Source organism: Loxodonta africana, chromosome 11 (genome assembly GCF_030014295.1).
Source record: "Loxodonta africana isolate mLoxAfr1 chromosome 11, mLoxAfr1.hap2, whole genome shotgun sequence".
NCBI lineage: Eukaryota > Metazoa > Chordata > Mammalia > Proboscidea > Elephantidae > Loxodonta > Loxodonta africana.
In genome coordinates, this window is record NC_087352.1 from 51,931,155 (window position 1) to 51,959,044 (window position 27,890).

Below are 27,890 nucleotides of genomic sequence, written 5' to 3' on the forward strand. Positions count from 1 at the left end.
CTTTGAAGCAAACTTGCTGAAGATATTTTAAGGAAAGTAGTGATTATAGCACACTTATCAAATTATATATTAAATAATTTCCTGAGCTGAAAAGGAGCATAAACTGATAAGGAAGTAGTTATCCTAAATTCTGTTGTTTACATAAGATTTTTTAAAATCTAATTTCATCGTAAGTTACTGATTGCCTTTAGTGTTTCTTTTTTGCTAAATTTCTACCCTCCCACCAACAAATATAACCTCCTTTTTAGTATGTAATAGATCTCCTTGGATTTTAGAATGGATTTTCAAAAACCGTAAAAAGACTTCCTAACTTTAGTGTATACAATAAATAATATATCTTTTTTTTTTTTTAATCTCAGAGGTAGTCAAATAAGTGAATGCATAAATCTTGCCAGCCCTGGGCAGGTCTAATTTCCATACCAAAATGCATGAGTTTTTACTTGACCATTACTCTGTTAAGTAATAGTTACCATGGCAACTTTTGCATCACATTATAACATTTAGATATAAGGTGTTGTATTTCTTTATAAGGAAAGAAAATATTTGAATTTTTGAATGCTTGGTGAAATATAATCACTGCTGAAACAATAATTTTGTTCAAGGTGAACTAAATTCTTTGAGGATTGTACAAATTTTCCAACCAAAACCATGGAGTGCATGTACTTATTTTTTGTGATTCCAGGGAGGAAGTGAAGATTCTAAGTAGTATTTGATGAGGATCACATAATACTCATTTTTTAAATAGTACTTCAAAGCTATCACTAGAATTGGCCTCGAAAAGGGAAAAACATAAAATTGAAGTGAATTTGAAGCCATTTACTAGTTTCTATGTAAAAGTGGTTAATGCAGTAGTGAGGGTTTGAATATACTACATGATTGATAAAATTTCGTCATACATAAATCATTTGCTATTTCTGTGTACTTAGTCATTTAACTGACTAGTTTTGATTTCAAGTATAGGTGAATTAACAGTGGCACTTTGCTCATGTCTGCAAAAGCAAAATTAAATGAGCCACTGAAGTAATCCTGTGGCAGTTCCAGGAGAATGGTCATTGATGCTTAAATTTTCGAGATTGATTGTTGGCCAATTTCTTTATTAAATATGGAACAAAACTAGCCATTTCTTGTTGCCAACATAGCTCTAGGCTTTGAGGCGAGGCTATTATCACTGCCTGTGAACTCTTCCTCAGCTTTTCATATGACTTTTCAGAGTTATTATCTCAGTGTTTACTTTTTAACTGAAAGTAGAGTATCTGACTGACAGTCATTCACAACTTTTGGGACATCTTTTAAAATAATTACCAGTGGACCATCATATGGGACTCTCTGTTGGGGAATAGCAGAAGGAGGGTAAGCTGTGTGGTAGACACTTTATGTGTGTTATTTCATCTTTTTCTGATAACAGCCCTACATAGAGCTTTTATTATTCTCATTTTACAGAGGAGGGAAATACGTTTTAAGACAGTTGCCTAACTCCAAATCACATTGCTTTATGTGTCTCGGGGTTCGAGATGATCTGTCTGGCCGTAAACCCTTCCCTCTTTCTTTAATATGTCTGAAATTTACTGCTGACTTTTACAGACAAATGTGCATTAAACATTTAAAGTGAAAATAAAAAACATTGACCAAAAGCCTTTGAAATATTTGCTAAACGATAATTTTGATAATTTGCACTTTTCTGCAGCGTAGTAACAGTCTGGGAAGTCCCTGATTGTGAAAACTATCCTTGCCATCTTGTCTTTCCCAGTTTCCCGAGTTTTCTTTTGTTGAAACCAAGAGTACAAGCATAGGACAGAAATAAAAATAAATGAAGGTGCATTCTTGTATCTTTAGATATCAGGAATAAACACTGCCCAAAACTGACCTTCAGTGTTGAGCGTTGAAGTTCAAAAGTGGACAGGTGGAAATACTGTGTTCTTAATTGCCCTTTGGTGCGAGATATATTCTACGTTGCAGAGTAAGTGCCAACAGCAGCAAAATTATTGCCCCCTCCTGCTACTGTAGAAAGTCAGCAATGGCCCTTCTGTGGTCAAAATGGCAAATTCAGCAGCAGCTATTCGATAGGGATTTGCAAAAACTTCCCCATGGCTGTTAGGAATCTTATTCAGCAGTGTTTTTGAAAACTTGATTCTGTGCAGAATTAACTCTGTAGAAATGACCTCAGTTGTGATTTAAAAAAAAAAAAAAAAAGTGCTTTAAACAAATTTGATTTGCAATTTTTGTCAATGCGTATTTTTGCCCTTAACACTGCAAAGCTTAGACACCTACACATATATCCGGCATTCATAGCTTTTACAGTGGTTCAGAATTTAATTCCATACTAATGTAAAGCCTCCCAAAATGCCTGGCTTTATGGAGTCAGTTCCCCATACAAAGCCACTATACATCACTTAGGTTTGTGAGGAAAGAATGGAATTGCAGCTGTGTGAGTACTAGAATACCCAAACATGAATTAGGCTCACAAGCATTTGGCAATAGTTCAGAAAAGGAGCTTAATCTGGTTTCATCTGAGACTGGTTTTCTCTGTTCCACAACATCCCCCAAGATGTTGTGTCTGATATTGGATCACAACGTAATGGGGGTGACGCAAAATCAGAGAAAGCCCTAAGAAACCAGGGACACATTTGTTTTTCCCCAGAGATTTTTTTCTTCTACTCCTTTTTTTCCCCCCCTCCCAGGTTCCAACCCCGAAATTCAAGGTCTTTCACCTATTAGATGAATTAATTATAAGCCAAAAAAGCAGCATTCCGGGTACTCTGATCTCACTCATATCTATAATTAAGGGTAAATATAATCTTCCTTTTTAGAAATGTACCACCCACCCATTACATTTAAAGTGCTGACTGAAATGAAATAATAGTTCAGAGCAAGATGATTTTAGTTTAACAAGAAAAAAGTTGATAATTTAAGCTTGAAGCAGTTAGTTCTATTTTTGATTACCATTCCGTTATAAATCTAATTTGAGATATATGCTGCTTTTCTGTTACTCAAGTTTAATTCATGGTTTTTGCATTCTTGGTTGCATAAGCAGAGTTCAGTGGTTGATCAAGGGTTTTTAAAGCTCCCCCCTTCAAGGAATGGGGGCAGGGTTGAGAATGTAGTAGAAAGACTGTCTGAGACCCAGATTTGATGACAAACAAACAAAAATCTTAACTGAAGAGACCCTCCCAGAATGCCTGCATTTGGCACTTGAGTGGGTATAGCAGAACTAGGTCTTTGCAGGAGAATTGGTTCCACGGGAGGGAGGAACCCCAATACTTTTAACCCTGGTTGACAAAGTCAACATATGCTCCTCTTTGGTTGGGGTATTTTAAGTCTTGAAATTGTTTCCCCTTCAAAGAAAATAAGGAGTGAATAAGGGGAAGGACACATCTCATCACATTGCAGACAGTTAAGCAAAATGCTCAACTCTGGGTTTAAGATTTACAGGTTAGCTCTGCGAAATGCCACATCTTGTTTCCAGTGTTTCCTGGCGGACTCTGGCCGCTTACTACTGGGACCGGCATAACCGCAGAGCATGAATTTGCACAATGTGAAAACCCTAGAACCATTATAATCCTATTACAGGCAAGGATGCCTTTGCCCATTCTGAAAGTAGACTTAGCTTTCAAACTTCACTTTTATTGAGCATCAGTGTGTCTTCAGAGCTATATATTAATGTAGGTAAATTCATATAGAAATGAATGCCTTATCCGTTTTGTGCGGTATTAAATTGAAGGCCATTAACTTTTCTAAATTCACAAACTTAGTTTTTTTTCACCCTGTGGAAAATATTTTATCTTTCTTGTTGCTACAGAGAGTTAAGTATCTGACGTAAAGGCCAAACAATAGTAAATGGTCATTGTTCATTCTACAAGTGTACTCTACAATGGGAACACATATATTCTTATCTTCATTTTCCCTAGCGGGGTGATTAGGGCCCCTTTAAGTGTGAGGAAATGCTTATTTTTGTTGCATTAGAAGAACAATTCTATTGTCCGAGTGAAAAAGAAAAAGGAACAAACAGGTCTGAAAAAGAGAAACAGGAATGTGCTTTGTGAAAAAAATAAAAAGGTACAGGAGTCACTATATGCTTGTACGTGCTGTCTGGTCTTCGTACTGTATCGCTATACAGAGTTCATGTGACTGAACATGCATGAGTTAGATACATGATTTATTTATAGCTGGCCCATGAAATAATTTTCTTTTAAATTAACAGCAATAAGGTCAGTCACAGCCAGTATCTTCCAGTGAACATTATATATATTTTAACAGCTCTGTTGTGAATGCTGCAAAAACACAATATAGCAAGCACGTTTGTTTTTATATAGACTTATTGACTACATCTACTTTCTTGGGAGTGAAAACCTTTGCTACCAGGACCAACAAAAATTAACCAGTGGTTAAGCTCATTAAAAAGACAAGCAAGCATTTCAATATATTGGCTCTGTCGTTATCTGAAGATTTTATATATATTTTTAAAAAGGGAGAGATTAAGAAATAAGGATAATATCTCTGTAGAATACAAAGGTCTTAATAATACTGTTTCAAACCCCTCTATGACATGCAATGAAGACTCATTTGTAGATTTACCAAACTCCTAGGGAGGTTGTGGTGTGAAATAACTCACAATCTTATATGTGTGTGGAAATTTCAAAGAAAACATGGACTTAAAGAAATACAGACTTCTATTACTAAGAATCACCAAAAGTGGAACTTTAGGTTGAGGTTTAAAAATTTTTGACCACCACTCCTAAAATGCTAAAGACATCATTTGATGTTATGCTACTGGGTTTCTGATTTATAGAAAACTTTATAATAAAGGACTCTATATTTCAGTTTGTCATTGTGTAGCATTTTGATAGCTTTTTTAAGTTCTGTAGAGGCAATGGTTGAGTATAGAGATGCCAGGTTTTTATCAGCCATGTGGTAAATACTAAGATACCAGCAACGAGTTTATTGCCCAAAATGTGCTGTCAACCTAGAATCACACCCTTGAAGTTTTATTTTCAAGTATTGTTTATTATGTATTCCTTGAAAAAATCTCTTAAAAGTGGAATCGAAGAAGGCGAGTTTGTCAGTAACTGATTAGTTCTTTTATATATTACTCATCCAACAATCCAACACTCACAAAAATCCCTTGGAACCGAGAGGTTCCCTTTATGATATTTAGCTATATGGCGATGGAAAGGGGAGGTTTTCATTTTTGATTTTCCAGCTTATGGGTCATATTTGACCAACTGCTTTCACCAGAAGACATGCCACTTTGTTGAGCTATTTAGGAATCAAAAAGACTGTCTTAATTTAAAACAAGGACCCTTTGTTTTAGTTGGTGACTGCCTTGTGAAATTTTTCAGTTCTCAGCGGGTTAACCAGGGAACAGGGGCAGAGTCATAATTGGCCTATTTAGAGTATTTTGCATGTGAATAGTGTGTTAGTGAAGCATCCCTAAGTCTGTTGTGAGTGACATGGTGATTAGAATTTAGATTAGGGAAAACACATTCTGTACTTTATCAAGGACAGTAATTAGTTCAGTCAGTAAAAGTTGATTACAAGTAACGATAAAGTTAGATTTTTACTACTTAATTTTAAAATTTCTTTATTAAATAGTAAATTTGTTCTTAATATAAATGGCAGCATCTACACTTGTTCTATTACATATCAGAATAATTAAAAGAACAATGTGTTCAAAGCAGAGTATAATCAGGCGATTTATATATTATGGGTAAGTTTCTATGTAGCTTTTAGAGACTGTAATATTATTGTGTAATCTTTCTTTTGTCATCATATTTGAAAGTTTAGAATTTGACACACCGTGATAAGTTAATGATATTTGTGGAAGTTTTCTAGGGTTCAGGGAAATGTTTAATCTGTGGGGATGTATTTTAGCTTCTAGTAGTCCTCAAGAGGGTATTCTGAAGTCCTTTAATCTGAGCCTGTTAGCTTAGGCTGCCTACTACTCCTAAAATTTTGGAAGTTACTGTGAACATTTGCATTTTCTCTCGGTTCAGTTGGCATTTTATCTTCTGGTACGTTCGTTGAGGATCACACTGTACCGGTACAGAGCAGAGTTCTCAGCTCAGTGGAAGGGCTGCATCCACCCTTAACCCCAGTAGGATTAGTCTGGAAGTTTTGTGTGCTCGAAAAATGAGATTCTTCCTGGGTCTGGCTAAGGAAGGGCAGGAGTTGTTCACAGATAGGAGCCTGCGTCTAGATAAAGAAAACACTAGTCTTACGTAAATGCCATTCGCTTATCAAATTAAAATGTTAGTCCTCTGAAAAGATTTTTTAAAATATTGTTTAAAGGGATCCAACACTCCCAAAAGAATTTTAAAGAATTAAAATTCAAAACCTTTGAGATAGCTTCTTAGACTGCTTTTTCTTTCTTTTCTTTTGGTTTTGTTTTGTTGTAATTGTTTCCCTTTGAGCAGATGCTGTTTTCTTTATTGCATTGGTTTAAGTACTAACAATCAGTTGGGTGGTGTTGCAAAAAAAAAAAAAAATTTAACCATATATGTTTGTCTTCCCTTTTTAACCTTTTAGCAGAGTCTCCTTGGAGGTGACATGGATATGGGCAACCCAGGAACCCTTTCGCCCACCAAGCCTGGTTCCCAGTACTATCAGTATTCTAGCAATAACCCCCGAAGGAGGCCTCTTCACAGTAGTGCCATGGGTAAGTGAGGGTTCTCTGTTTGAATGTCTGAGTGACTACTGTTAGTCTTTTTCTTTCCTTTTTTGTTAATGCCACCCTCTCCCCCAGTCTTACCTCCCCGCAAAAACCCCATAAAATTTTGATCAGTGGTCAAGCTGGTGACTCCCCCCAGTAGTACGCTGTGGGAGTAGGTTACACCTTATAGTAGCAGAACTATTCCTGTGTGTAGATTCATAAGGAATCCTACAAACAAACAAAAACCAAAAAACATCATTAAAAAGTTGAAGGCTTCATATTTAACAAAGTAGTATTCTGATTTCTGCCAGAAAAAAAGGAGATAGTAGTGACTACATTTTGCTAAGGTAGTGATATTTAAAAAAAGAAAAAAAAAATCCATTCTAATCTAAATGGCTTCATGGTTTAATGCATTTTTGTTAGAAAAATGGGCATGTGACGAGCTCACAGAGTGCTTCCTTTTCTTTCAGAGGTACAGACAAAGAAAGTTCGAAAAGTTCCTCCAGGTTTGCCCTCTTCAGTAAGTACTGCTTGTTTCTGCTTTGTATATTGTTTATTTTGTTCTGTTTTGTATGGATGCAAAGGAGATAGGAGTAAATGAGGTTCCCGGCTTCCAGAGCAGTGCATTTATCTAGGATGTGGATGAGGTAGGAATAACCTGCACACCCGGCCACTTCACCCACCTTGGAGTGGTTAATTGCACGTCCTGGAAAAGTGGGCAGTTACGTTGATATTCAGCAGGTTAAGCTCTGAAGAGAGCCTTGAAAAGGTGCCTGAAGTTCGAGGAGTTGTACCTGTACAGGGCTTTCAAGAGAATGAGTATTAGTTTCATGTGTTGGTTAAATTCTTTGTCAGTATTATGATGATTTTATGGATTTGCATGCGAAAGGAGATTTGTGGAGAGGATTTAGGAAAAAAATTTACATGGGTTTCAGCGGAGAATGCAGGGAGAATGTCTCTATTTTCTAGAGAGGTTGCTGAGTAAAAGCTGCAAATGTAGCTGCATCAGTAGCTGTGTGTGTCTTTAATACCAGGTGACAACTAGAAAAATCCAGCTGTAACCAAAAGCATTCTGGGTCTTTTTAATAGCTGGAGTTATTGAGGTTCCCCCCTCCTCCCCTCAAGGTAGTAAAAGTTGGTTGTGATCACAGCATGATACCTTATGTGGAATTCTTACGTATATTTTCAAATTTGTGTTCCTAGATTGTTTAGTTTTCTTTCTTTAGGGCTCAGCTATTTCTAGTCATTTTTTCCTTACATAGAATAAAAATGTGATGTCCTCCCTTCCTTGCTTCTTCCTCCTTCCTTTCTTCTTTGTTTCCTGTGATATATATATAATTTAATTCAGTGATCTGCAAGGTATCAGTGTTCTTTGAAAAGAATGCAAATGAACCTTATTAAAAGTTTTTATACTTTAAAATAGAATTGTTTTCCAAAATATATTACCAATTGATGCTTCTATATTAGTTTTACTTCTTTTTGTTGTTGTTGTTAAGTATAGAAGAATAATGGGTTTTGTAAATGTGCTAAGTTTAGATTACCCAAACACCTGTGTATTTGACTTGATTTCAGTTCAGCTAATCCAAAAAATTATTAAACGAATGTATTAGAATGAGTCCTATCAGGAAAAAAAAAAAATTGCGTTCTGATTATCATAGGCTCAGTATATTGGAGAAACATCACAAAATTATTGATACATGTAAAAATACTGTATAAATAAAACTGCTAATAGTGTATAAAATTTTGCACTAACAAAAAAGTCACTTAAAAATGTACTGAGTAGTTTATTCTTTGAATTTCCATGTCATATTGAAAAACCACTTTGGTTTTTATAAGCATATTTTAAGCTTGAACTTACTGGTGGATTTAATTTAGATGAAACTTTAGATTTTAATAGCTTTTATGACAACTTCCAATGATATAGTCCTCACAACTGTTTGCATTTTAAACATGCCTGTATATAACACGCACAATATTATGCGCAACAAGCGGACCTTTGAATGTTCTGAAATGATAGAATAGCTCTGTTTCTGCTGTAAAAGCCACGAAAAAACTTGAAGCTGTAGTACTCTGTGCTTCATATTGAAATTAACTTTGTTTTTTCTAGTGCTAACGTTATGCAGAAATCTGTGTAATATCTTAGCAGTGCATTGATGAGGCATTAGATATCTGTATGCTTAATCATTGTCAGCAACAATTTTTCCTAATTGTCTGTAAATTTTCAAATATTTACCTATAGCTAGCTGGCTGCTATAGAAAGTTTTACTGCTATAGTTTTGTCTTTGCTATTAAGACCATTAATTTGTTGCTGGTATGTTATGAATATGAAATGCTCAGAAAGCTGAAAGTATCTTTCCTTTCTTCACAATAAATAAAAAACTGAGGAACTGGAAACTTAGTTTTTACTATTTAATTTTTAGCCTTTAATGGTTAGTTTAGAATTTACTCTTCTTGGATAATTTTTTTTGGCTAAATGTTTTAATTGCCCTTATAGAACATTTTGGGTAAATAACCTTTTTTTAAGAACAAGGAGGAGAAAATTTTAATTACAAACAAGTTTTGTCCTTGTTTTTCTGTTTTTTTTTTTTTTTTTCTTTACAAGGAATAAGAGAGTTTGGATAATTTTAGAATCCAATCACCAATTTATGATTGTTAAAAAGATACCTAAACTCTGTTTTAGGAATAATTTAAATTGTTTATATTAGCATTTTTGTGTATTAATTGCTTATTATAATGAAATCCATAACAGCACAAAATTATATTTTAATTTGACCCAAAGAGATATCCATAATAGACACCATAACCCATTTAACCCAGTAGCTCTGTGTGTCTATATTTTTAGACCTTTGTCATGCTTGTTCTTCTTTTAAGCACAAATAAAATCATGACTATTCATCTGATAAGAATTACTTCTAAAACTTGCTTTAATATGTACAAGTATTTGTATATCAGATAATAAAAGTTTGGAGATAATAGAAGGTTTCTTTTGCAGTGATTATGAATAGATAAAGACATTTACATGTTTTTGATACATATTTACCATGATAAATAGTAATAAATCTGCCACAATCTGTTGTGTCAACTCACTTTTTTTCCCTCTTTTTGAAATGGGCCCTCTCTCTTTCTTACATAAAACAAAGGCAGTTTAAACTGTAGCATTCCATAATCAGATATCATTTATGATGTGACTTGATGTAGAGGCTGGACTTCTTTGGCTGCCATTGAGCTGGGTCATCACCGGAAATCAGGAGAGCGAGGGGATTGTCTTGCCCTGTTTTGAAAACACGGCAGCATCTGTGGAAGAGAGAAAGCATAATGCCGACATCATGCCTTGGATCTGGCAGGATCCATGAGTGTGTGTTCGTACTATGCACTGCATCTAGAGACCTCAAGCCACTTTAAAAGCATGACTTTAGGATAGGATAGTGAAGAACCCTCCTACAGGCCCCACCAGAATGAAGGGAAGGAAGACTTCACCTCTGGAGAACACAAGCGTGTAGTTAAGGCTAGCGTGATTTTGTGTGTGTGTATGTTTGTGTGTGTGTAAAGACTTTGTAAAATGACAACTAAGTGCCCACAGGAGCTCCGCTTATTACTGCACAACATTTTCATGTTCTCTCTTCAGATTTTAGTATTTTGCTCTTTTCCCTGTAGCCCTCATCCTTTGAAGACTTTAGTATTGCTTTGTCTCTTGATGCCAGAATTTATTTTGCATGCCTGCATTTCAAATCTACCTGTGAACTTCCTGTTTTGTTAGATTCCCACTTCTCGGTTTTATTTTTTAAGCATATTTCATCTTAAAATTAGTATTTTACAAGCTTGTTGCACTTTCCAGTAAATTTCTTGTCTTTATATTACCTAATAATCATAAAAATTGAATTCATGTAAGCCCTAGTTGCAGAGAAAAATGCACCATATTAAATCATTTGTTTTTTGGGGGGGAGGGGAAAGATTCGTATTTTTTAACGTAAATTAACATGAAAGTGTTAAAATCTAGAAATTAGCGAAATAATTTCATACTGTGCTGTTTTAAAATATTCTTATCAAACACGGGAAAATACACTGCAAAGAGATTGTCTTTCAGAAACATTGTGCTCACCAAATTAAACACATAAAACCTTGATCTTCTTGTAATTTGGAATGTTTCAAAATGATACACATTTTACCAGAAACTATTAACAACTGCCGTCAAACGTCGCTGGAATTTATTTCCACTTCTAATCTGGTTTGAAACTTTAGTGACAATCTCACCCTTATTCCTCAGTTGGGACCCCTGGAACTTTAGAATTCTCTGGAAATAGGAGATCTCACCCTTAGGAATAGTTTAGGAGCTCTCTTTTCATCAGTGATCATTTTTCAAACAGCACTTTTCAGTGAAGTTCATTTTATATGTTGTATCATAGTTTGTTTTGTTTTTAAATTAAGGAGGATGTGGCAAGCTTTGTCTCAAGTGGTCAGAGTTAATTTGGACACATGGATCATAAGGAAAATGACCTCTATTACTGTAAATAAAGATTCTAAACTAGAGCTCGAATGATGGAGGAAAATTTGAGACCTGAGTTAATCATTAAGTGGATATGAAAAATAAAAGCTCAATGTGTACAATGCACCAGGTTTATCAATTTCCATAAGGAAAGAATTCCTACATAGAATTAAATCTTAAAATCTTATGAGATGTTCTTTTACAGAAAGGATTATTAGGGGTATCAGGAAAAGATGAATAATGCTAATGGCATTAGTTGTCCTGTATTGTTTTTATTATATAAAACCTTGTTATTTGAAGGTTTCACGATGGTCTAAGGTCTTTTGGAAACATACTTTTTTTCCACCCCAGATGTTTGAAGAAATCACAATTTAAAAGAGAAGTTGATAATTTTCCCCTTATTAGGGGCCTAGAAATTATAAATTTAAAAAACCTTGTATATAAAATACATAATTTCCTCTGTCACTTTTGAAAGTGATCATAAAGAAATCACAATCATGCTTTTTCATGTCAACAAAATTTTAACTTGCATGATAGTACAACTTGCTTGAAAATGAAATTTAGATTAAAATCTTACATCATCTTATCACAAGTAAACTAAGTGCCAGCTGCCTGGGCTCCGTCCTGCCTAGGAAAGTGGAGAAGTATCCAATTGTGTGATAAGGAGGGGCCTCTTCGAGGTTCATTACTAGAGAGGTAGATACTTGGCGAAGAAGTACAATTCTAGGTATTTACATCAGAGTGTTGGGATAGCGCACAATATTCTACTTGCAACTCAGCCTACCCATTTTCTAATTAATGTTTTTGAAAGATGAGTTTTTGGGTTTTTTTAATCGTATGTATTAATTATGAAAATTTATAGGCAGGAACGAGGTTAAGGATGATCCAAATAAATAATTTCAAACAAAACTATATTTCACACAATTTACACGGCATATGTAACACGATATTGGGGGATGCCTTAAAAGTAAACGTTCATGACAAAGTATTTATTTTTGTGAACAGTTAATACTGAATTAGTCAAACCAAAAGACTTCAAATTCAGCAATACATTGTTTTTTTTGAGAACTGATCTTATCCTCTCCATTTGCACTTAGGGGCTATAGAAATCATGTTTTTTATTAATTGCTGGTATACAAAACAAATATAGGAGGGTCTCTGTATTTTAGTTTTCATTAGGCATTCTTAGTCCATTAAAAGTATTTAAAAAAACTCACAAGGTACATGCAGATATACAACATATATACCATTGGACATTTTCATATCCCAGAATTTTGCTGTAAGTTTTGTGTATTTTTGTTTAGAATTTTGGATTGATAAGGTTCACCATCCTTCTCCTCTCTGTCTTGAAACCTAATCGTGTCCCCTTAAATAAAAAGTTGTTCTCTGGTATGCATGCTCTAAATACAAAGAGAGAAGAAATGTAAAACCCATTGCCATCCAGTCGATTCCGGCTCATAGCAACCCTAGAGGACAGAGTAGAACTGTCCCATAGAGCTTCCAAGGAGCACCTGGTAGATTCGAACTGCTAACCTTTTGGTTGGCAGCCATAGCACTTAACCACTATGCCACCAGGGTTTCCAAAGAAATGTAAGTGAGAAGAAAAACACAAAAGTTAACTATGAATGAAAAGTTGTATGTGTCACTTATTCTGCGATGATCTTTACATATGAAAAGATCAAATGCCTGAAACACTCAAACAAAACCCAACCATGTCATTCCCCCCATCATAGAGATGCCTTCCTGGCCAGTAGAATCTGATTGTTTTACTCAGCAAGCTCTTTTAAGGCTGTGTTCATGATACATTCTGATCCCCTCCACACCTATGCACACATAGTATGTGTGTTTTTATTTATAATCTCACCTGCTAAGATTTACCAGTACTTTTTATCAAGATTTCAGTAACCAGAACAGTAGTATTCAGTGTAAAACTGAGCATATTTGTTGAGAAAGGAAAAATACATTTCAAGGAACTATTACTTTGAACCTTATTTTATCACTTTTGCTGAAGAGTATATTTTGGTGTGAGGTCTTAGATCCATCCAAGTAGTTTAATTACTGAGAAATCTAAGAAGCCGTTGCATGGCCACTTTACCTAGAGAGAGCATTACAACAGAACTGGCATGTATTTTGAAATTATAAGAACTTGTTCTGTAGCATATGGCTTAACTGTGAATTTATTTCATATTTATGGACTAATACAGATGCTTGAGTCAATATTTGGTCGAATACTGTTTTTTAACTTAAAATTTCATTGATACATGTTATATTTTCTAACATAGCAAAGTTTTTTTTCCTTCCAACCACTGACAGTTACTGTATTTTCGAGGTATATCTTCCTGCTTTGAAACAGTTCTAACGTTTTCTTTGAAATTCATAAATTAGGATGTAAATAAGATTCTCTCAGAAAATGCAGAAATAATCCTAAATGAATAAGGAGTCTCCCCACAAGTAACCGAGTTGTATTTTCTTAAGGCAAATTAAAATACCGTCAGGCTGTTGACAGGCACCTGCTTTGTTTTGTTTTTTAAGTAAATGCCACTGAATTCTTAAAGGGAACGTAAAGTTGCATTTCAGAGCAATAGCGTGGGATTCTCAGACTTGATCTGGGCTGGCCCAGGGTGTGTTTGTGTACATGGGGGTGCACATTTTAAAGGAACAAGAGCTTTTAGAATATGCAGTGCGAAATTTAAAGTTTTAAATACTCAATTATTTTATCTCAAAACAGCAGCATGTAAGTGATTCTGATTTTTTTTTTTTTTTGCAGCTGTTAACCTAGGTGTAGAGCTATTTGAGGAGTTTGATGCTTTGCTTGAGCGCATACTCCCTCTTCAGAAAAGTTAAGGTAGTGCAGAAAATTCTGCAGTTCGTAAAATTTCAGTGAGAGGTCTAGATTTCAATGCCGAAAGACAGTGCAAATTATATTTTGAAGAGAACATTTTAGAATGATTTTAAATGGTTTAGCAATACCTACTATTCCTTCTCTAGACTAACACTGTCATCAAATTAATTAATCATAAATACGCTATTTGGGTAGATCATTGATGTATGTAAGCACTTACTTCTAGCGTAATCAGAAGAGAATCCGTGTGTGTCTTAAACGTCACTAAATTTATTTCGATTATTCCATGGACGGAAGAATCACAGCGCCATTTCTTAGGGAAGCCCCGTTCACAGCAAATGGTAAAGAAAATATCTTAGCGTGTTGTGTGTGTCAGTTGTGTTTTCAACTGTCGTGATTGAAGAGCATGACCTTTGTGAAACATGGACTCATACTAGAATTACTTATTTTTTCCCCCAGGAGAATGACCCTTGAGGTACATCGAATCATTAGAACTAGTGTTATTCCTCACATACACATATAAAAACTGTCACTGTCACAGTTGCTGTTACCATTTAGGGATTTTAGAAAAATGCTAGTTTGGAACAATTATTTTGATATCATCTGAGAAAGAGTACCTAATTGTCTACAGCAACCCCTTCCCCCTGCCCCATATCACTCTAAATATGCCTCCTGGATTGTACTTAAAATAATATTGTAATGGCTTTCATTCTACCGATTGGCACAGTATATCATTATATCATTAGCTGCTATGAGGAAGCAGTTTCAAGTAGGTGGCTGCTTCTTAGCGTTAATGTTTTCAAGTAACCCTGTTTGGGGAATTCGGTTACTTCACAGGTGCTCAGGTGTATTGACAGAGGGCACAACAGTATTTTCTGGCTTACTCACTATGAGATAAACTTGAAGTATAAAATAATTCAATAATAAGTAGAGTAGAAAAACTGGGGCTTTATTTTAAAAGTATTTAATGACTTAAGAGTTAAAAGATGAGATGAAAATAAAATGTAGCTAAGGGTGCAACAGTGCTTAGCTCATTTCTCCTTACTACTGAAGCGGAGATCTTACAAGACCACTCAGGATCTGCTCGTTAAGAATTGTAGAATTGGTTCAGTTTTTTAAAAAACAATTCAATAGAAAATAAACCTATTTGTCTAACAATTATACTGCTCAAAAGTGTTTTTACATCATAAAAAGGTACAAATTCTGCCATTTAATATTAAAGCATGTGCTTCATGAGACAGATTTTATTGCCAAAACCTTGTGAGTTCCTCAGAGAGTGCCTTTCTGTGAATTTTATTTTTAGATGTACACAAGAAGTTAGCACATAGGACCTGTGCTTAATTGACATGGCTGAGCAAAAGAAAACGGGATTAAGCGTATTTATTATGGGCAGTTATAGTTAGAATTACAAAATTCAAACCCCAGTAGGTAGTTGTTTTACTAACAAATGCTGTTTTGTTTTTTTCTTTTATAAATTGCATCAGTAACCTACTTCTTACACGAAACTTTATGATAATAAACTGGAAGCACTCAGGTGGGAGAGGAAAAAAGCCTTTTCAGAGGTTTCATTCATTCACTAGTGTCTTTATTTATATTCATTCAAAGCATGCTTTTCAACTAAACTATAAAAACCAGACACACCGTGTTACACTGAATATTTCTTTCTCTTCATTGTACTGTGTGTAGCCTTTATTTCAATTGTGAAACTTCACAACTAAGGTTCTCCGTGTGTAGGAAAATTCTTGTGTTTTGCCACTAGAATCCCAATTTGTGGGAAATAATCTTAGCCTTTTAAAGAGCATAAAATCTGGCCCTTTAAGAAAGTTGATGTTGAACAATGAAATAAACAACCGTGTAACTTATGAACTTTGTATCCATTAAGCTTGTTATGGATGCCCTTGATCTTCTTAATTGTAACCGCTTTGAAGCTGTAAGGGCCATGTTTTACATGTAGGTCTTTTTTTTTTTTTTGTCACAAAGAAGTGAACATGCCTTAAGCAAATTACTTTGAAATGTATTTCCAATGAATGAATGTAACAGTGAAAGTTGTATAACCCAAACCCAAGCCCACTGCTGTTGAGTCAGTTCTGACTCATAGTGACCCTGTAGGACAGAGAAGAACTGCCCCATAGGGTTAACAAGGCTGTAAATCTTTATGGAAGCAGACTGCCACATCTTTTTTTCTCCTGACGCCTTTGGTGAGTTTGAACCACTGACCTTTTAGTTAGCAACCAAGTGCTCAACCATGGTACCACCAGGGCTCCTATAAAAAGCTGTATGAAACCCACTGCCATTGAGTTGATTCTGACTCATAGTGACCCTATAAGACAGAGTATAACTACTCCATAGGATTTCCAGAGAGTGGCTGGTGGATTCAAACTGCCGACCCACTGTGCTGCTAGGGCTTCTTAAAAAAAAAAAGTATAGAAAAAAAAAAAAGTTGTACTAGAAATAAAGAGACCTTCCTAATTTCATGTCCGATTTCCTCTACTTACGCACCCAGTGATCTCGGTCACATCACAACCTGTTTCATTGTCTGCAAAATAGGTGTAAATGGTGCCTGCTCGACTTCAATGAGGTGGTGCAGGTATTCTAATAACAAATGTTTAGCATAGTGCTTATGCTGTGCCAGGCACTGTTCCAGGCACTTTGTATATTTTAAATCATTTGATCATACAAAAACCGGAGGAGATAAGTACCACTATTTATGCACAGATAAACTGAGACACTGAGAGGTGAATAAACATGCACAAGGTCACCCAGCAAGTAAGTGGCAGAGCTGGGTTTAAGTCCTGGCAGTTTGTCTCTAAGGTTTCTGTTCTTAATCATACTGCTTATAGCAACTCAGAGCACTTTTAGGACCAAAAAGCACTCCACGATATGGCTCCTGTTAACTTAGCAAGTATTTGACTGTCTAGAATAAATCAAATATTAAAAAGTTTCATTTCATTGTGGAATGGCCCTCCATACTTCTGCAGTGCGCTGTTCGTAATGTACAGCTTCTTCTGCAAGGTGATTGGCTGCAAAGGCTAGGTGAGCAAGGATAGCATTTCTTTAATAGAGACAGTATTGCCTAGTGGTTAACAGCATGCAACCTGATCAACTGGGCTTTAGTGACTGTGCCCCTTACCACCTATGTGACCTTGGGTGCGTGACGTAAAACCCTTGAATTCTTCTCTGGAAAAATGAAAAATATATATACCTCCTTTGGGTCTTGTGATAAATAGAGGTAGTTCCCAAGTTAGGATGTATTCCAGTTACAACAAACCACACTTACGAACTGCACTTACAGCTTTTTTTTTTTTTTTTTTTTTTACATCTTATCGTTGGTAATATGTGTGTACTACATACAATGCTGCAGTGCATAATTTGCTGATGTCATTCTATCTGTAAGTTATGCTTATCTGTATGTAATGCTTCCAACCCCAAAAGACAATTAAATATCAGATTTAGGAAGACAGTGATAATAAAAGAAGTAATAATGAAAACTTAAAAAAAAGGCATTTGGCTTATTTCGGAACCAATTTACGATGGAGTCTTCAGAATGGAACCGTGCCATAGGTCGGGGACTACCTGTAAATGACAGAATATATATAATATGCTTACCACAGCCCTGACACATTGTAAATACAACAGTGACAACCGTACAGGCAATGCTAATATCAGCAAAGAGCTAACTGCCTTTCTTCTGGCACTTGAAAAAAATCTGACCTGCCGCTTCCTTGAGTAGTTAGCAGCAGAGTAGAAACTAAGACCAGGCTCTAAATTTTATGTGGAAGGGTTTTACCTAATGGAGGGTCGTTTCCTTTCCTGAAATGATGAAATAATAGCAAATCCTTTTTGTATCTTTTGTCCTTACAGTGCCGTCCCTTTCAGGTCAAGAACCTAGTCCGCCTTTTTAATCAGTAGACTTGCTGCTCTGCAAAGTTTGTGTTGGACACATGTGCTCCCATCTCTTCTCTTCTGAAATGAGCTCCTCATCATACGATTCCCTCTGCCAATAATTTGTTTATGCCTAAATCAGCCCTGCCTCTAAGTGATAAGGAGATGCATGCTTTTTCTTTCAAATTATATTCGTGTTAGTCTGTAATTGGCCAGAAGTGGGTCCCTCTGAGTGATGCCTGGGTTTACCGTTGTGGGGTTGGCTCTGGTTCCCCAAGCAAAGTGAAGGTGAGGGCTGGAATTTTAACTTCCTACTGGGTTTTCCTGCAAAATTAACGAGGTGGACTAGGTGGGCCTGTGTGGCAGATAGTTATTCTTATAAAGTAAAACAGAGTGAGTTAAATTTCTGTAGGACTATTTAAGTAAATTTCTGACATTAGCAGGAATATTTGTACAGATGTTTTAAGATAGTCATAGAGTTGCAGGATTCGATTCTAGCCTTTGCCCCGTTGTGATGTGCCTTGTCTTAATGCCATTGCTGAATTCATGAAAAGTACTTTTGCTCATCCGCTATGAAAAACTTAAAACAAATTTTTAAATAAGTACTGATAAGTTAACCCTTGCGTTTAAAGAAAAAAAAAAAATCTCCCAAAAGGAAAAAAAAAAAAAGTGTAGTTTCTACATTTCACATGAATATCTTTCCCCAGCCAATTTAATTTTCAGAAAACACAGTCACCAAGCTTGATTCCTCAGGAAAGGTCCCTATTGTCTGGTGAGCCCTGGTCCACTTCCTGGTGCACTTCAGCCGCCTCTGAGCCGGAACCATGTTGTGGTTCACAAAGATAGAGTTTTCTCTGGGAAGCCTGACAGATCCCACTTAGCTACCCCTCATTTGTAGTCATTGCCACCTTGTGGATTACAAAGGATATTGGTTTTCATCAAACTTCCATTTCAGTTTGGCTGTTTTTATGGCAAGTGCACTTTGGCAATGGATTGCTTATATTCCTCACCAAAAGGATCCTTTGGTTTGCTCAGCAACACCTCATTTCTCTACTCACAGTTCATTTATGATTCTGATGAGAGTGTTTTTTCAGGAAACACACATTTCACTTTTTGACCTAGGAGCATCTGTTAGAATTTTTTTTTTTTTTAATACTACTTTGGCATTCTGAAAGTGTTAATGTCTTTCATATCTGTTTAATGCTATTTAGGGATATTTATGATCACCTCTTGGTTACTCAGGGTAAAGTGTGTCGCAATTTTTTTTAAACAGACAGGAAAGCATTCACATGAGGAAACAGATTGCTTTAAACATGTGCTTCCTGTGACAGTAAAAAGAACAAATTAGATTTAACACTGTGTAATGAATGCATAAATGTGTACATTTAAGTTTTTAAAAGCTTTATGTTCAGTTCTGGTCAAAACAAAAATTGACTCACCTATTAAAATGGAAAGATACCTGGGTGACTCTCCAATTCCTGAAACACCCAGAAATTGAGATCCTCACCTGATCATGCCGCATTCATAGGAATAAATCACAAAAGCATGACACGCTGGAGAGAACCTTACGAGGCACAGTCAGAGGTTAAACTAGGTTAGAGTCTGAGTCTGGGCATTTAGCAAAGGATTGAGAATGCGCTCGAGGGTGGGGAGGGTTCTGCTACCATCCTACCATCTCTGGGTATAGGTGACAAAAATCCATTGTTCTAAACTCCAGATATTCCCTAGCCTTTCCTGAAAGAAAAACTAGAAAATCTGATGCTTACTTACTGATGTTTATAAAAATTTAATTATATCAGGAAAAGGCTCCCTTTCTTATATAATTCGGTTTGCTCACGTGTGCTGGCTGGCAGGGAATGAATAGAATGTGAGTTAATATTTCCAGTTAAGCTTGAGTGTTGAATTGAGGGCATGAATTCTTCTCCCTAAAAGAAGACGGAGCTCATCGCCATTTCTGTCTGAGTCCCGCTGATGGTGCCTTGCCCTCCCCAGTGCTTTCAAAAAGAGAGATTTGTGGCATGCTCTCCATCTCTCTGGCCAAGGAAGGCTGGGACAGAGGCCCTCAGGGGAGGGCACGTAGTTTGGGGACATCTGACTCTCTTCTATTGCATACTGAGGTACTAATATCAAAACAGACTGCTTGTCGTTGCACGGTGGGGCAGTGCTTTTTTTGGCTGCCGTGGTCGAAATGAAATGGGCAAGCTGTAGTCCTCTTGGCATCAGAATGGGCTAAGGGAAGCTGGGAAATCAGAGTCAGACTGTGAATGCAAGTAACAGCCAATGGTTAACTTCCTTTTTGTGTGTCACTTGGCAGCGATGAGACTGATGGCGTTTTTTTTTTTTTTAACGTGGGTGAGAGTTCAGTGCCCTGGGAAGAGCCGTGGACGCTGTTATTGTGCTTCCTCATACAGTTGACTCGTGTTGATTTCTTGAGGCCACTACAGCTGTTCCAAGTGCCAGCTCCAGAGGCTGGATACATGGTTGCCGGGCTTCCGATGAGAAAGGTAATCAGATGAGAGGTGATCCACAAAGTCTTGCTGCTGGTCACTAGGAAGTCATAGGGAAATCAGATTCCTGCAGAAGGCAACAGTGCCAAGGGGTAATATAGTGCGCTTGAACGAATGCTCACGTGTATACAGACACCCAAAGATATTTTTACATTATCACCACTCCACACCCCTCATTGCACATAAAAGATTGAAATCCATTTTGGACTGTCTGGAAAATGCAGGGCTAAAAATAGCCAGATTGAATTCAGATGAAATTACCTTCTGCTTTTCTGGGTTGTTGTTGCTCTTTGGTTAGCCGTATTATTTTCTTTGAAGATGCATTTGGATGAGAGTTTGGGAGAATCTCTAACCTCCCTCAAGATTTTCCTTCCTTTTTTTCTGTTTGCAAAGAGCTGTTCCCCAAAGGCAAAAAGAGCGAGTTGCCATCTTGAGAAGTGAATTGTACGTTTAGTGAACACCAAATGGTCTCAAAGTTACCCTGGAATTTGCAATTTATCTGGTGGCTTTCAAATACTATTTATGCCCCTCAAAACTCCAAACGATTTGTGCAAGATATCAGTGAGATGACCAACTTCTGGCAACCCCCAAAACAAGGAAGGAGGCTTAGAAATAGAATACCATTTGTCTGGTAATTAGAGTGTATCTCTTAAGAGTTTGAGAGAATTCTGATTAACCTTTCTGTTCCCACATTCTCACATAAAATTAGCACACCTTTTAAATTATTGTCTAGTTTTTAAACACATGTTTTTGAGTCTTCTTAATGCAACAGGTTCTGGAGACACTAAAAGTGTGTTATAGGTTTCTAAAAAACTTCATTTTTCTTACATTTTAAATGTTCTGTTTGTGCAAAATTTCGAGAATCACCATAAGGGCTTCTTTGCATTTTTAATTTAGTAACTAACATATGAATAAATTTGCATATTAATTAGTTGCAGATTAAATCATGCATACATAATTGCCTCCTTACTGTGTTTAATGTTTGTCAAAATCTCCAGCCTGGTTTGATGGATGTCGTATGAAAGATTACAATTTGATGTACCCTTGGAAGTATTTACACCAATAATGCAAGATTCTTAATATCAGAATTCTCTAGTTATATACAGTTACTAATAAACATGTAAGATAGGTACATGTCCCTTTGACTAAAATTTTTTCTTTGCACCAAATCATTTACTATTCATAATCATTAATGCATCTCCTAATTATACAGCATATGTCTGTTAACCCTTTCATTGCCGGTCTTCAAGTGGTAGCGTCTTTCTTTTTCTCCCCTCTGAAGAAAGCAAAGTGTTCCATAGTGTTCTGAAATTACTGTATTGTCTGTTACGTATTTCTCACTAGTATATGGACACACCTTCTCTTCTGTTTATTTTAAAATACAGCTGAGAATTATGTGATCACTTTGTATTTTGTAGTTAAAGATCAAGAAATGACCTATGTACACATACTTTGCAGCTGATGGGCTTTTGCCTCTCTTTACCAGGGCTCAAGAGAATTAAGAAAAAATGATGTTAAAAAAAATTCCTATTTAGTAGGGCGACTGTAGGATAAATAAAATTATTTAAATGGTATTTTATTTCATTTTGAATGGTGTGATATATCTAGTATATTGTCGTCAAATATAGATTTTTTTTTTTTTTTGGTAATAGCATTGAAATCTCTGCAGTAGAAACTGACTACAGAATGAATGTTCCTGATTTGACACAGTTGAAAAAATGCATATCTAACTTTTAATTAATTCCTCAGGTATTTAATTTTTTTAAGCTTAATTTTACTCATTAAAGTGAAGACCAACTGGATTTTCTTTCTCTTTTTTTTTTTTTTACTATTTTGATGTCTAAACTCTTATCACACTATATTACCCTGCATCAGTGAGTACTCCTATTGTGCAATATTCCATTAAAAATGATGGTGTGAATGTCATTTTTAACTGGAAGTTTATGCAGTCAAATTTACAGTACACAACAAAAAATATGTACATAGTTCTGCTCCAAGCTTTTTTAGGCTTTTGATCTTTTTGGTTTGAGTGAGCATTCTTATCACTCTAAATTTGAGTATTTGGACAAATATCACTAAGTTCATATTAATACCATTATTGGTTAGAGAGGGAAACTAAGGCACAGGACAATTATAATGCCTTTTAGTTATAAGAGGAACAAATATAGGAATTATTGAGAATACATGTTTAAGGATTCCTTTTAAATATATAAACTCACTGTCCAGTTTTGCTAATTTTCCACAGAAGTTATAATACCTGACTTTTGTCTATTTTACTGTTTGATGCCTTACATTATACATTTGTATGCCAAGTAAAGAGACAAAGGTTAAAAAGACATAAAAGAATAAATAACTGATTTCCTTTATTTGAATCTTATATAACAGAAATAGTACCTCCTGGTCACCTCTCTCAGGAATTTTTTTCCCCTTAGTCACAAGGCAAAATGAACGATTTATTGATTTAGCAAAACATTCTTTTGCAGCACGCAATATTGCATTAAATTATTTAGCAATGTGGAAAATGGAGTGAAAGCTGCAAAACATATAAAGGAAGAAAATAGACCCGAAACATCATATTTATCCACAGCCATTGTGCCTAGGTAATTCAGGGCATATGGTATGTAAATGATGTTTGGAGATCCTTGCCAGATCTGCACACGGCGGGATAAATTAAGGACAGGTTTCCCTTGGTGTGAGTCCCACGACTGTGGCCAGCACTGTCTTTGCTCGGATGTGTGTGCTCCGTTCTTTGAGCAGGAGCATCACACAGCATTCAGTAGCCAGATCTGGATCTCGGCTGGGTTCTAAAACATTATTTAATTCCCAAGAATTGATTTCATGATCGAATTTAAAATACAGTGCCGGTTCACCAAACCTTCCTCTTGCCCCACATTTGAAAAGTAAAATCTGAATAATTTATCAGTATGTTTATTCTGATATTAAACCCGTTTAAATGGGTCTCTTTCACAGTGGAAATTGAGTGCCTCTTAGCCACTGAGGAAGATGTTACTAAGTAGTCACTTGTCTAGGTTAGGATTAAGGTGTTTTCTAGAATAGGCAGTTAATTATTTTGAAGAATTATTAATAATTTTAGTTTCAAGCTAGCCCAGTCATAATTTCTGAATTCAGTTTGGCAACTCAAATTACTGATATCTTTTGATGGGTCATGTGCTTTATTTCTGAATTATTATTTTGAAGTGTACGCTTCCATTTCCAGAAAGGTGGAGGCACTGTACTTCCATTTAGAACTGTGTTTTGGTAGCCAAAAGGTTATGATTCCTATTCTCTGAAAGGAATTTTCTTGCTGAGTGTTTTTACCCATGGTTTTTAATGCTTAAAATTAAGGTTCATTTTGATTTATCTTGGAACCGTGTAATTAGAGATTTTGGTTAGAAACTGTGGCAGAACTTCTCCTCCTGTGATAATTCATCAGAATATACCTGAACAGTGAATTTACTAGGAAGATTCAATTCTGAATACAAAACATAAACCTTATTAATAAGTGTTATTTCAGAGTATTTTCAAGTATGTAGAATATGTTTTATTGTTTTTACTATTAAGAATAGTGGTTTTACTAAATAAAGCTGATATATATGTGTCTGTATATATTTATATGTATATATACACACGTACATAACAACTTTATTAAGAACATTATTCTCAGTAGCAAAAACTGAGTTAGCAGTTTTTGTCCCAACTATTATCATTTTATTTATGGAACATAAATAACATGGTAGTTATTGGATGAAAAAATGAAATTAGGCTCAGCCCTTGTCCAATGCTGTGTAAAGTCAGGAAAGAAAAAAAAATACCTTGAGATTAACCTAAATCAATAATACTTGACAAAGATCCAGCTAAAAATTCACGCAAATGGTCTTGGTTCCTGGTTCCGGAGGAGTTCATGTAATTACTATGTAGCCCATGGTTTGTGAACTCAGGGCGAAGTTCTGAGGTGGTTATCCTATGACTGTGCCTTGGTTCATTGAGGCCACTTTGCATGGCTGTGCTCCAAACTCAGCAACAGAAAGCAAAAACAATATTCACTGGAAAATTAAGCTCAGTCAGCCTTTCGGTTTAACTGGGGCCTTGCAGCCTTGAAAATTACAAAACAGATAATCACAGTTCAGATTACAGACAGTCCGGATTAAATGTATTACACAGTGGGGGTGGCATGGCCGAGCTTCTTCCAAGGCCCCAAGCACTGTGAAATGTCAACATGTTAAGCATCATAGCCGTTTTCCAAGATTTTGTTTTTAAATGTCATTCACTGGGCCATGCTTGAAATGAAGCACCTGCATTTTATTCAGAGAAATTAAGGTATATTGGAAGATGCGGAGGTGAGTTGAGGAGTTTTTTGTTCCTGCATTTCTTTTTGGCAAGAGCCATAGATAATAACGATAAAACATCTCAAGTATTAAGACAGTCTATTTCTATGTACGGTATGATTCAAAATGACTTAGCAGTTCTGAATTTTTTGTCTTAAAACCATGTAAAGAGAAAGATGAAATTTGCATTTGTACAGACAACTCTGCATAGCAAATTTAAGATTCTTGCAATTTCCTTTATAAACATCTGAAAATTAGGAATTATAAAGGAAACCTGGGCAGATCCTTAACTATTGCAGTACTACCAGGTGTCTCTGTGATAATATCAGTAAGATAGGGAACTTAAAAACAACTAGGATGATAACTTATGTTAAGGTCTGCTTTCAGCCAAAATACTTTTTAGTTAAGGACATTTAAACTGTATTAACTGTTTGTATACCAAAAAACAAAACAAAACCCAATCTTCCCATCCAGTTGATTCCGACTCATAGTGACCCTATAGGATAGACAGAGTAGAAATGCCCTATAAGGTTTCCAAGGAGCGGCTCGTTAGCAGCTGTAGCTCTTAACCGCTGCACCCACTGTTTGTTTATACTTTGTAAAATTTTGGTAGACTTAACCCATTAAGCTTATTTCTTAAAAGACATGGCTTCTGGGTATCCAGGTGTAACATTATGTAAAGACAGGTATAACCTGTCTTTACATAATGTTAGTGCCATTCTTTTACAGTTCTAGTTACCAAAACTCTATTCATCAAATGTTTATATCACAGAGGTAACAGAGGCAAGAGAGTATATTATCTATCAGATTCTCAAAAGGGGTCTATAATTCCCCAATAAGAGACCCTGATCTGATGACAACAAGAAATTGTGGGTAGCATCACATACTCACTTAGCACTTCATCAGCTTAAAGCTCAAGTATCAAATAAAAAAAAATCAGCAGTTACTAAGTTTTGCTTGTGTAAGTTCCTGGGCCAGGTGCTAAACAGGAATACTTCAGCACATATTTATTGAACACCTACTTGGAGCCTTGGTGCCATGGTGGTTAAGAGCTCAGCTTGCTAACCAAAAAGTTGGCATTTCAAATCCACCATCTGCTCCTTGGAAATTCTCTGGGGGCAGCCCTGCTCTATCCTATAGGGCCGCTGTGAATTGGAATCAGCAGGTTATGTGCTAGGCTTTCTGGATGGGACCCAGCAGTGGACCCAAGTTCCTGCCACTGTGAAGTTTTGTACAAAGATACATATGACCATGAGTAGGTGTCCGAGGAAGAATTCATTTTATAATACTTTATATGGCCCCAGCACCCCTGATCTGCCTTGGAGACTAATAAATACAGAGATTATAAAACTCTTGAAAGTTCAATAATTGCGAACATATTCTAAAGACTGTAAGCACGTAGCCCATGAAAGCAATACAATATATAATATAGAGATGGAATCAACCACGTGATTTATTATAGTTTTTAGGTGAGGTTCTGCACTATCAGCATATTTCTATTATCAATGAAACAAAAGGAGTTTTTTGAAAAAGTTTTTTTTTTTTTTTTTTTCCTGCAGTGCCTAAAAATGCAGTGTTTTGGAAGGAACAACAAAATAGTTATGTATGTGGAAATGACATGGAAAGCACCTGCTCCTTTGTTTTGTTTTCTTCCAAGTCATTAGGAAATAATGCCCGGCCACAGGAGAATACAGTGTCCCTCTAAGAAAATGTTGATAAAATTGAATTTTAAAAGTACAATAAAGATTAACTAGGTAAGGGGACCTTCCAAGAAAAATGAAGGAGTATATGAAACAAATAGGAGTCTGCATCACACATACTAAGTGGCATAACAGTATCACCTCTCAAAAGTGGCAATGCTTGTATCCCTTTTTATATCTTTGGCATATTGTTGGCACTATTAATTATTCCATGGAGAAAATAGGCATACCATATAAGGGAAGGGAAGGTAAATTAGATGCTCCAAGCCCCCCGTCTGTGAAGTGTACGTGTCAATGAGTATGTCCTCTGCCAGCCCAGCAAGTAAGACTTGGTCCATCCCTAATCTCAAGCAGCAGTGGGGCAAGGCCAGGCTCGGGAAATGAAAAGTAATAATTAGGACGTTTAAAGAGTAGGGAAAATTTTATCATAATTGTTTGTGTGTATGTTTTATCGACGGCATTGGGCACTGGGTATGTTTTATCAGTGTAAAGTAGACATAGATCTATTTGAAATCTTGTGTCTAATTATAAGCCTGTTTTTTTCCATTTCGTGAAGACTTGACTTCTCAAATTGGAGTTACAGCTGGCTATAATATTGTGTTTTTCTGACGAATCATCATTTCTCTGGGCTTGATGCTTCTTGTCATTATGGAAAAACAAAAACAAAAAACAAACTCGTTGCCATCGAGTCTACTTGTAGAACAGAGTAGAATTGCCCCATAGGGTTTCCAAGGAGCGGCTGGTAGATTCAAACTGCCGACCTTTTGGTTAGCAGCCTGAGCTCTCAACCACTCTGCCACTAGGGCTCCCATTATGGAAAGGAAGGAAATAAATCTCTTTTTGTTCCTCAGTCACTTGATGAGCAAAAATGTGATCGTACTCCTATTATGTGCATGTTATTATGTTGGAGGTTGGGGCAAAGAAAGCTTGTCATCTTTTCTCTTTATAGTATTTATTTACATTAGAAATTTATGATTTGGGGCAGTCAGGTAGATGCATGATTTATTTAGCAAAAATTTGTGCTATTAAACTGTACTGGAGAATCCTACGTTGTGGCTTGGTCCTTATCTGGAAGCGACTATAGAACTAGATGCTGGATATTGGAGAGTTGCTGATCTAGCATAATTAAGACAATGGCCACAGATAGTCAGCTGAGCTTCTGTCTAGCTGTCTCCTCTTTGGAAATCACAGAGACTGTCGTTGAGCTCTTGCTTGGTCAACTCCAGAAGCAACTTTCAATTGTCTTTATATTTTCAGAGATTGATTATCCAGAGATATTTCAGTATAGTAAAAGCATAAGTCACAGAATTTTAGAATTGGGAAAAAAAAAATCACAGTTACAATTTAATGCTTATTTATTTGAGGCTCATTTATGTATAATGAAACTAAAATTTAGATAAGCTAGAAGTTGCTCAGATTTATACAGCTGTTAGAAATTAAACCAGAACTTAAGCGAAAGTCTTAGCTTATCACCTCTACATTATCTTCTGTGGTCTTGTGCCGTC

The 27,890-nt window shown here is 36.0% G+C and overlaps 1 protein-coding gene across 14 annotated transcripts in view; it reads left to right on the plus strand.

Moving 5' to 3' along the window:
• Positions 1-27,890, plus strand: part of TCF4 (transcription factor 4) — a 392,330-nt gene that overhangs the window by 243,199 nt on the left and 121,241 nt on the right. For 11 of the 14 annotated variants that reach the window (XR_010323446.1, XM_064294480.1, XM_010586727.3 and 8 more), the window contains 2 exons: positions 6,523-6,652; positions 7,117-7,166. Coding sequence is in view for 13 of the 14 variants with exons in the window: in XM_064294480.1 (XP_064150550.1) it covers positions 6,523-6,652; positions 7,117-7,166 (180 nt within the window). In the remaining variant the exon portion in view is untranslated. The remainder of the gene's footprint in view (positions 1-6,522; positions 6,653-7,116; positions 7,167-27,890) is intronic. The other 3 variants (XM_023543766.2, XM_023543768.2, XM_023543772.2) reach the window with 1 other exon arrangement.